This window comes from Aspergillus multicolor (genome assembly GCF_047715735.1).
Source record: "Aspergillus multicolor strain CBS 133.54 unplaced genomic scaffold BDW74scaffold_38, whole genome shotgun sequence".
NCBI lineage: Eukaryota > Fungi > Ascomycota > Eurotiomycetes > Eurotiales > Aspergillaceae > Aspergillus > Aspergillus multicolor.
Window position 1 is genome coordinate 312,556 of NW_027395989.1, and position 11,414 is coordinate 323,969.

General features: G+C 40.1%; 1 protein-coding gene across 1 annotated transcript; it reads left to right on the plus strand.

Annotated features, from left to right (window-relative positions):
* Window positions 1-268: 268 nt before the first annotated feature.
* BDW74DRAFT_188305 (sodium:neurotransmitter symporter family protein) lies at window positions 269-2,890 on the plus strand (the record flags this gene model as incomplete). The annotated part of the gene is made up of 3 exons (XM_073731690.1): window positions 269-2,327; window positions 2,394-2,739; window positions 2,832-2,890. Exons 1-3 carry the CDS (start codon window positions 738-740, stop codon window positions 2,888-2,890), a joined length of 1,995 nt encoding a protein of 664 aa, XP_073579217.1. The 5' UTR covers window positions 269-737.
* Window positions 2,891-11,414: the final 8,524 nt, after the last annotated feature.

Sequence of the window (11,414 nt, forward strand, 5' to 3'; positions counted from 1 at the left end):
ACAGTAGCCTGCCAGCTGCTGTGAATCTAGGCCATTCCAGCGCAAACCGCGGAAGGCTAGAATGTCTTGACTGCAGCGCATCGACCCGATCAGGCGGGACAACCCCATGTGGTCCGCGTTGCTTGCATGATCTCGCACTGACTACTTCGTACACTCTCAGCCAATTGAGGGACATACTGAAATTGATAACGCCTTCTCAAGCTCCCCTTGCGTGACGCCTTGGCAGCTTGGCACGCCTGGGCGGAGTCTTGGCGCCGGGGTGGCCGATGCCACCGCCACTGTACCACCAGTCATGATTCTATAAATACGGGATGTAATTGATGGGAAGTAGACTGCGAGTCAATGCAGCATTATGAGTAACATCGAAGTTCCCAGTAACAGGTACGCGACCTCAACCAACACCCCACCCGCAGAGTTTTCGCGTCCTGCTAATCTCGCTCTCGCCGATTCTGGATCCGCCGAGCCAGCCCTAACAAGCACCCCCACCTTGGCAGTCCTATACCCCATCATAACAGGCCAACATCATGCAACCGGCCCTCCACGAGGGAACCCCGGCCCTTGGCGTCGTAGTGGGCGTTATCAATAATCACATTTAACCGGGGTGTTCTCTGTGCCAAGTCGATCTGGGGTGACCGTGACGTTGGTGCTGACGCTTGATTTCAATTTAATAAATCTCCTTGTCCTTGCATGTCAGCGCTTCAAACTATCCAACACCTCTGATACTGTGTATCGGCGACATGCCCCTGATCCAGTACCTCAAAAAAGCAGCCGCCTGGCTCGCCCCTCCACCAAAACAATCAGAAGATGGACGCGACCAGTGGCCGTCCCGCGCAGCTTTCCTCCTCGCCGCGATGGGCGGGTGCGCAGGGCAAGGCAACCTGATCCGGTACCCGTCGGTCGTATATAACAACTACGGCCTGCAGTGGTTCATCCCATACTTCCTCGCTGTATTCTTCGTGGCAATCCCAGCCTTAATCCTAGAGATCTCCATCGGACAGGCCTACCGCGGCGGAACAGTGATCGCCTTCAACAACATCAACCGACGCCTCAAGGGCGTGGGGATGGGTCCAATACTTGTCTCTTTCATCGTAACGCAGTACTTCACCGTGAACCTCGCCTGGATCATGAACTATTTCCGCAATTCTTTCCGCTCCCCGCTGCCGTGGGAAAACCGCATCGACGAGTTCTACATGGGCGATGTCATTCACAACGTTGATCCGATCGTTGGGGAGCTAAGCTCCGACAATAAACACGTCGTTGCGTACACCGAGTACCCCGGCGTCGCGCTGTTGGGCGAAACAGTCGGCTGGAGCGCATTCATCTGGTTCCTGATCTGGGTGTCGATTTTCCGGGGCGTCGGACTAACAGGACGTGTCGTATACTGGACAATGGGCCTCCCCATCGTAACAACAATCATCTTCGTCGGCCGCTCCTTATCCCTAGACAACGCCTCCGAAGGCGTCCGATTACTCTGGGCAACCTGGCGCGGCGGGCAACTCGCCTCCGGGACCGTCTGGCAAACAGCCGTCGGGCAGGTCTTCTTCAGCACAGGAATCGGCTTCGGATACTTTACGTCTTACGCAAGCTACAACGCAAAACACAGCAACGCCGTCATGGACGCCCTCCTCATCTGCGGGAGCAACGTGCTCTTCGAGAACTTCGCGGCTTTCGCGGTCTTCGGCGTCGTGGGGTATCTCCGTCGATGGCCGGAGAACGGCGTGCGTCTAGGCGCGTTCACCGTGGGATTCCTGACGCTCCCCGAAGCAGTCCTGCACATGCCTGGCGCGAATTTCTGGGCGATCCTGCTGTTCTTCACGCTCGTTGTGCTCGGGTTTAGCTCGGCGTTTGTGATGCTTGATGCGGTGGCCACCCTGATTGTGGATAGTGGGATGAAAGTGTCGAGGCCGGTTATTGTTACGGTTTTGACGCTGGTTTCGTTCCTGATGTGTCTGCCGTACTGCACGGAGTTCGGGTTTTATCTCCTTGACGGCATTGATCGGTGGATTAACAATATCTGTCTTATTTTTGTGGTGTGGAGTGAGGTTGTTAGTGCGAGTACGGTTTACCGCTGGCGGGATGTTGTTGAGCAGACGGGTCTTCCTGCGTTCGCGACATATAACTTTGCGTACTTTGGGGGGCAGGTTATTGGTGTTTCGGTGGCGCATGGAACTGAGAACCCTGGTATTGGAGCGGGTGCTGGCTTTGGTGTCTACGTCGTTTTCTCGATCATTTCAGCACTCATTGCTGAGAGACCAACTGTCCCAGCCCCGAGCTTCTGGGGACGAAATGTCTTCCTGACCAAATTCTGGTACCTTGCAGCCTACTCCGTACGTCCCCCTTTACCTCTATTACCCCTTGCACCGGTCAAGAACTCGAACTAACAACCTGTTCAGGGCAACCAAATCCGCCGCGACCTGAACGCCATAATCGGCGGCGAAAAGAACTGGAAGATCCCCTCTTTCTGGCCTGTATTGCTTCGCTACGTCTGCGCCCCGGTGCTGGCGATAATCTTCAGCTTTGCCTACCCCGAGTTCCATACACTGCGGTATGACCCGCTTATGATTACGGGTTTCATTCTCGCGCACATCATCCTGCTTGTTATTCTGCTGGGGTTCGTGCTGCCGCGGTACTATGACATCTTTATTCCGCCGGATCGAATTGATGAGGGGGAGAGGGTTCGGGCAGATCTAGTTAGTGAGCAGGTTATTCCGGGGAATCTGAATGGGAGGAATGGGAATAGTAATGGGAATGGGGTGCTTGGGGAGGAGGATGGGATGGTTGGCAGGGCGGAGGGGGAGTTTGTGAAGGCATGATATAGATATATGTGCTAGAGAGGACTGTTTCTTGTACGGTAATGCAATGGATTGAGAAACCTTCTATTGCGTATTGACATATTCCAAAAGGTGATGTAAGTCGAGCACATGCATGGTGTCGGACTTCCATCATTATTTTGAACCTTGAGAATAAGAAACGCTACCCCAGGTATTTTTCGATGTTGTATATCCACCTGCAGTTCACATGGTAAGCATGACGACTCGACAGTCTTACGCAGTGATCACAATTCAAGGTCAAGTTCGTATACTGTGACCCGTTTCGTGGTAGATGCCGTCATAGACTTTGTATTTGGGCGGAATTGTACGCCGATGTCTGCTCTCGTAGACCCTGGGGCATCCAACCAAATCACTATCCGGATCCATTTCCCATCCTGCTTGTGCCTATAAATACAGCTTCGACGGCCCGCTCGCTTGTCATTTGCCGGGTCACTTCCCTACTTCAGCCTTCTTCGTACCAACCATTAATTGAAACCGCAATCACCCCTGAGCCATGCAAGCCGTTCTCCCAACCCATCCTCTCCCAATGGACATTCGAAGTCCATCAGAGCCATTGCAGAAAGGCAGCAAAACAGGATATCATTGGCTCCTGACCGAAACAGAGCGCGCGCACATAGCAGACATGCTCAACGTTCAAGGTTCGCGAATACACACTTATTCTATCCCTATCCGAATGCTATCCGTGCCTTCCAGCGCACCCACCGCCTTCGTCTTATGGGTGCGCCACGCATTTTTCGTAGTCACGCATTTTTCGTAGTTTTCAAAATTTTGAAGTCTTTCAACCCATACAGCCGCATAACATGTCTAATCCTCATAAAGATTATAAAACCCAATTAAGCAAAGCCGTCGCTATCGCCCTATCCAAAGAAAAACCAAACATCGCGGAAATTGCGCGAGAATTCGCGGTGTCTAGCACGACTATGCAAAGCCAGATTAAAAAAGTAAAAATACTAATAACTCCCACTATAATAAAAAAAAATACCCTACAGCCGTATTAGGAGATGGCCTTGGTTAACTAGATTTTAAAATATAAGCTTGGAACCTCCCGCCCACTACTTTTATTATAAAGGCGTGGGCAAACCAGGCGCTTGCCCGAGCGGGGTCTCCGGATAAGAAGGTTAGCAAGATATAGCCATATTAATTTAAAAAGCGCGTACCAGCACACCTAGGCCTTGCGCCGGTAAAGTAAAAAATTAAAGAATTAAGGCATATTTAAGTAAAAGATGCAGGGCTTTTAAAGCACTGGTATTATTAGCTAGAAGTTCTTTTCCGCGGTGTTCCTGCCTGCCTTGTATATAATTTTAATAAATATAAATTTTAACCAGGCCAGGGGCGGGCTTACAAGGTCTTTAGTAAATTAAACTGCCTTAATCTTGCAGAGGGCAAGCAAGGTAAAAATATCACTGTGGTAAAGTATATTTACACTAATAGTTAGCTTATAAATCTGTTCTTTATCTTTAAAGCAAGCAGAAGCCATATAAAGTACTAGTATTAAGATAGCAAGGCCTTACTAGCTAGTACTATTACTATAATCTTACTAAATAAATAAATATTAAATAAACTCGCGCTTAGCTGGCTAATTTAATTTAACCGGGCTATAAAGAAGCGTACATAAATAAATAAGAAGTATTACTTAATATTTAATAGCCACGGCTTGCACTTTATACTTAAATTCTTATAATACTGCAAGGATAATAATATTATTCCCTTTAGATTCCTTTCTTATTTAACTTACCTTTGCCAGCTGCTTAATAGAAAGCCGTTTCTTAATTATAAGTAATAGTTCTGGCTTCTAAATAATAACTTATTATTTTAGGGTAGTAGGCTGTATAGGAAGACTAAATTCCTAGAAGTTATTGCACTAGTACACGTGAAGGCATTCTTACAGTAAATTATTTAAGAAGCATTTAGGGATCGCGGAATCTGGCGGGTTAATAAAGTATAAATTATTAAGCAGCTTTATAATAAGCTAGTAATCCCTAATATATCTATACCGGAGCTCCGCAGGAGTTATACACCACCTTTATTATTATTTTCCAGCGTTAAGAATAGTTCTCCATGTAAGGACACGCGAACGTCCTGCCAGTGTTGACTCAGCCGCGGGCTGACTAAGCGTACACTGACTTCAGAATCCTTGCGGAGCGAGAGAGGGTAGGTGGCATCGACATTGAAAGCGGGTCCCGCCACTTGGGAGTTAGCTAACCGCGTGGAATTTGACTTTACCCCTAGTATGTAAAAAATTTAAATAACCGTAAATTCCCCAAATTTTACTTTAGATTTTGGTTTCTTTTTCCTGATTTAAAAGACAAATTCCCAAAGTACTTAATAATCACTTATTAACTACTTTATGATAGATCTTTAAGATCCTAGCTTTTTCTTACAAGATAATCTTTTTTAATTAATTAAAAGTGAATTAAGTAATTAATTACACAAGGTAGGTTACAAGCAACTGGCTGCCAAGCACTTGCTAATTAATTAGGAAAAAGGAAATATCTTAATTTTACTTATTAATACCTTAAGGAACCTATTAAAGGTTTTAAAATTAGAATATAGTAATAATTTTTCTAAATATCCAGTAACTAATCTAATAGGATATGGCTATGTTATAAACATGCCTCCTAATTAGTAAAGGGAAACTGTTAAGGACATGGTTAACAGCATAAGTGCTTATTAAGTAACTACTAACTACTTAATAAATTTAATATTATATTCGGCAAAATTATCGCAACAGGCCTTGTAGCCAGTCTTTATTTCTTAGAATATCTTACTTTAGCTTATCCTATTAATATTCTAGTGTGAAAATCTGTAAACATGCGGGTATATAGCTTATAAATATACATCATACCTGTCTTATAAATAATCTATGGGCTACTTTGCAAGGAATTTAACACAGAATTAGTAAAGTTAAGAGAGATGCAACTAAAGATGCTGTGTATAGGTATAAAGTAATTAGCAAGCACTTAGTATATATTTTCTAACTAGTTTTTAATAGATTTTACCGCGCGGTAAAGAATCTCTTTAAAAACCAATAATCTTGTTTTAAATTTTAAGATTCCTGCCAGCCATAACTAGCTTAGTTATTTATTCCAGTAAGCTAAGTAGCTATGAACTGGTTATAAACTACTTGCTAACTAAGTATAGAATTTATTAGGTGGTTTTGACTTCTATATTAAGTATATTAACACATTATTTAATCCTGCCGGGCATTATACCTATTAGGTGCCTAAAAATGGCTCTGTTTATCTTTAGTTTTTTTAAGAACTATTTACTGGTGAGGTTATTATTAATACCGAGGAATGTGGTGCGGTTAAATTAGTTAAATCTAAGTCACTTTTTTATGGTAAGTACCTAAGAGATATTTCCTAACTACTTATAAATTACTTGCTAAGCACTTAATTAGCCTATGATTACCCTTAGGAACCAGGAAAACTAGTACATGCTAAATATAAGGTTATATTTTACTGGTTAATTCCTACAGATCTTAATTGCAACCCCTATTTTATTTTTATATCTTATGGTATTTATATACATGCCCCTCCACCTCCTTAAAAGACCCCAGCAAAAATCATGAATGGTATCCTATAACTAATTAAACAGGCTCGAAGCCTAAGCTTAACACTTGGTAAGTACTCCCTAAGCAGTTTAAAAGTTAATTATAAGTTATTATTAACTACTTTATAGGCGCTTTTTTTAAAAGTCCGGCACTGTAGTTATTTTGTGCTAAATATAGTTATTATATAATTTAGCAAATCTATAATAGTTTCTCGAATCTAGACCTAATTAGGGCTATTATTAGGAAACAGCGCCTTTTATATTATCCAGCAGGTTAAGATGTTAATAGTGTGATTTTTAAATTAGGAAAGAATATAGAGCTTAAGGCAAGTACTTAGTAACTGCTTCCTAACTGCCTGATAACTAATTATATTACCTAGGAGTATGTGCAGGAGATTTACTAAAATAATAATTAGGTCTTTATTATCTATATCCTTAAAGACCAAGCTAAGCTTCTTTATACTTTACCTTTAGTTAAGATTAACATGTTATACAAGCGTGTTTAGTTAAAAGAGCTAAAGAAATTAGTATTTACTATATATTTAAATAATTAGAAAAAGAGTATGTATAACTAACTACCTTATAACTAATTGGTAACCACTTGCTAACTACTTATAATAGTTATTACTTTATGTTGGGTCTTTATAACTAAGGACACAACAGAAGGCTATTATATTATATTTAAAAAAGTTTATGATATTATTCACAGGTTAACTGGTAAAAAGCTTACCTTTTATATCATACATGGCACTGGACTGCATGCTCTGGTAATAAATATAAATAATAAGCAAATTAAAGGTAACCTTTAACCACTTCTTAAGTACTTGTTAAGTAATAGCTAATCCTTTATAATAGGGCTATTTTAGTTCCTAATAAAGATTAACCTAAAGTCCTATTCACGACTCTGGATTCTAAAGAATATTCTTATTTTATGTCGGGTGCATTTTCTTTAAGGAATTCATGAAACCATTCACAAAAATTCTCTAAATTAATATCTTGGGGCATAAATGGCAGTACTTTTAGAATGCAAGTTTAAAGAGGATTACTAAAAATAATATAATTATTTAATCCGTGAGTATTTCCTAACTAGTTTTCAAGTGCTTTAAAAGTACTTACTAGCTAATTATTCTCAGAGTATAAGTATTCTGTAGTTTAAAATTAGGCTTGCCATAAGAAAAATGCAGTTATTATAGCAGGACTTAATAAGCATTACTCTTTTATTTTTTATCATATTTTTAATTTAATTTAAAAAAGTATAAATACTATTAAGCAAACACATAATAAGTTTAATTACCATGGAAAGCACTTAACACTACTGCAAGCAATTCTAAAGTAAGTTTTTAATAACTTAGTTTAAATGCTTAATAAGTGCTTGCTAACTACTTACTAAATATGCATAGGTTATAGAAGCTAGATATATAAGATATTAAATAAAATCAAGCTTATAGCTCCTATAGTCTTCGGCGTTAATATATAACTTAAACTCTTAAGACTAGTTATCTTAATCATATAGCTTGGTCTGGTATATCTTTACCTTAAGTACTTATAAAACACTTACTAAGCACCTTGCAAGTACTTATACAAAAGTATTTTATAAAGCTAGCTTAGCAAGAGAAAGAGTCTAATTTTTCTAAGAATATTTATAATTAAGATTAAATATTTTTTCTATCTTCTAGTAGTGAAAGGCCACTATAAAGAACTCTAAGTTAAAAAGGTAATTAAAAAGGCAGTTAAAGCCAGCAAGGAAGTTCCTGGGCAAGATTAAGGTATGATTTTTATTTAAGTGCTTAAAAACTACTTATTAAGTACTTACCCTTACTTTTCTAGCACCTCTTAGGTTAGTTTTTAAAAAGTTGCTACAGCTAATTCACGCGACTAATCTTAAAACATGGAGCTGTAGAAATTAAAAGAGAAGTTAAAGATTTAAAGTCTTAAAGCTAAATTGCTTGCGAAGCAGATTAAAATTAAAAAAAAAAAAGCAAGAGTTACGCGAGTTAGAGTTAGAAAATAAAAAGTAGTTTTTATAATTAATTAGTTCCCAAGTACTTAGGAAGTAGTTATTAATTATATATTTTAGTAGTTAAGATATATAGTTTACCGCGTATTCTTTATACATATTTATAAACCTGTTAAATGCGCCATTAATTTATTAGAATTAACTATTAAGATACTTAATAAGTGCTTTTTAAGTACTTTATAAGTAGCTTATATAAATTAAAGGGTAGTTTCACTACTTTATAGGCTCGCTTTTATCCTTAAGAACAAAGTACATAGATTTAATGGTAAAGGTATTAAAAGTAATAAAGCGGTAAGTTAAATATAGCTGTAAATTCCACGTGAAATTTAGGGCAGGGGCCAAATTCCACCCGCTTTCCTGCCTGAGGCAGACTAGTGCGTTGATGCCAGCTTTTAGCGCGTCGAACCCAACTACTTTCTGGCGGAGCGAGATTCTGAACCTTAGTGTTAATCTATACTATTTATGTAATCCTTAAAAATAGCCTTTATTTCCTTATTAAGCTTCTGAGTCCTAAGTACGCTGATTTAACCAAGCCTATGAGAAACCCCTTTCTCATAATTTTAATGCTTAACCCCCGCGAATTGGCCTATTTATAATATTAAAGGAATTAAGGAGATCCTCGCGGATAACTTAGACCCCTGAGGGAACAGGTTAAGTACCCCCCGCGGAGCAGGATAGTTTTACCGCGAGTACTTCCCTAGTAAAGGGACCTACACCCAGTAAGACTCTTACCCCTAAGTCATGAATGGCTAGCAAGGAACTATTAACTATTAAGAAACAGCGCGCTATAGCACTCGAGCGTGAGCTTGCTGCTTGCAAGCAGCTTATTAAGCTTAATATACTTAAGTCTTATAAGCATGCCTGTTAACCATCTAAAATGGTTTATAAGGGCCTTGTAAAGAAATATTCGCCCGGAGTCTGCCTGCTGTTAAAAAGCATGCTTTACTTAACCATTAACTATGCTAATTACCGGACGTTCCATGACCAGATAAACATGCTCGCGAAGATAAACCAGTTTAACAAAAAAAACAAGGTAGACTATGCAGTACTTTACCTAAATAGTACACTTACTATTTTATAGGGAGATAAAAGCTCGCGTAAACACTATAAAGAAGGTTAGGATGGTCTATGCAAGTTCCTTAAGAAATAACTAGAAGACCCGCAAAATAGACTTTAGGAATTATGGTTTACTATTCTCCGTGCTTGCATGAAGCCTAATAAGGAGACCAAATTCACGTACTTTAAGTAGTTTAATAAGATAATTAATAAATTAGGTAAGGATGCAAAGGACCCTGAGCTAATTTAGCTTTATATATTTTATAAATTATTACCCTATAAGACCTGACAGCGACTCCGTGAATAGCCAGAGATGCCATGTAAATAACAAGACCTTGTAAACATGGCTGTTAAGCTTTGACCTTTAATCCGCGCTAGCACTAATAATAGCTCGCGAAGATTAAATAACAGTAGCCCCAGCCCCGCGAGGGGGCGGAATAACAGCTATGGACATGGCGGTTCCTACCCTTTAAAAGGCCATTTGCAAGGGCTATCTAGTGGTCCTGCTAGGAATTAAGGTTTATGAAATAATTACCCTAAACTGCTTGCTAACCAGGTAGGATCCCGCGAAGTAAGGTTTAGGGATTAAGGCACCTGCCATAAGTACCACAAGAGTGGGCACTGGGCAAGGGATTACCCCGCGCAGGGAGAAAGTTAATCCTCTGCGTAGGAAGACCTTACTGTTCATGCTTACATGAAAGATTAAGGGTTTAAGGAAGTCTTAAGTAAGTACTTTTACCAAGCTCCTTTGCTAGAGGTGGCCGTAGTTAGTCCCTTGCAAGAGTACTTTAGCACTTCTCCTACTAAGTATCTTTGCCAAGCTCCTCTGCTAGAGGTGGCCGCGGTTAATATCTTAGCAAAAAAGCCTGGAGTCTTACCTGCTAGTACTAAGCTATTTGCGGAGTGGAAGTAACTTCCTGCGTTAGTTAAGCTTAGTAATAGTGTTATTTATATCACGCGAGTGTTAATAAACAGTGATAATGCAGTAAATATTATACCTGTGACGCTAGCAAAGCAAGCGGGCTGGAAGATATTATTATAATAAGTTTATACATTAATAGTAAATAACCAGGAACTCCGGAATAAAGGAGTAGTAAAGGCTAAGATAAAGCTTAAAAACTCTTATAAAGTTTAAAAAGCCTTCCGCGAGCTGGCTATATCTTTGCTAAATATCTTAAAGCCTTTCTTAGGTATTATTTAAATAAAACTCCGTGATCCAGAGACCTGCTGGGCGGATAGGGTCCTAAACTTCTATAATAGTTCCCCCTTAGATGTCTCCATGGTTACTGTGAAAGAGATGGGTACTACTTATGATTTATTACAGATGTAAGTTCTCTAGGTTAGCGCGATCTAAATAAATAAATTATTAGTAAAAGATATCCCTAAGTAATATTATAAATTTATAAATGTCTTTTCAGACCGTGAATTAGAGGAATTTTGTCAGCCTCAGGCGGCGAAGGAGGTTCAATGACGTAAGGAGAATGGAACACGGTGACATCACGACCGATTCTCCTTATGTATCTAAGGCCAACCCTTAGCGTAGCTTAGTTGGCCAAGAGTTAGTCTTTGTGATATGCGACCTAGAGATTAACCACCGTTCCACCCCCTTTTCCTTAGTGTTCTACTTCGTACCTGGCTCTATACCCTAGGCCGTTACAAATTACCTTTATATTATAAAGGAGTTAACTTATAAATTAAACTAGAAAAAGGCAAGGAACTGCTGTTTAGCCCCTTGTATAATTACTCCCCCCGCGAAGCACTGGCTATTCGCGAGTATATCTTAATAATGCTTGTGAAGGGGTGGATTTAACTATCTAAGTTACCCGCAGGAGCACTGTTACTCTGCGTGCTAAAGAAAAATGGCAGTATCCGTGTATGCGCGGATTACTGTGGGCTAAATGCCATCACTATTAAGAACCGGTATCTATTACTGTTAACAAATAAGATAATTAGGAGAC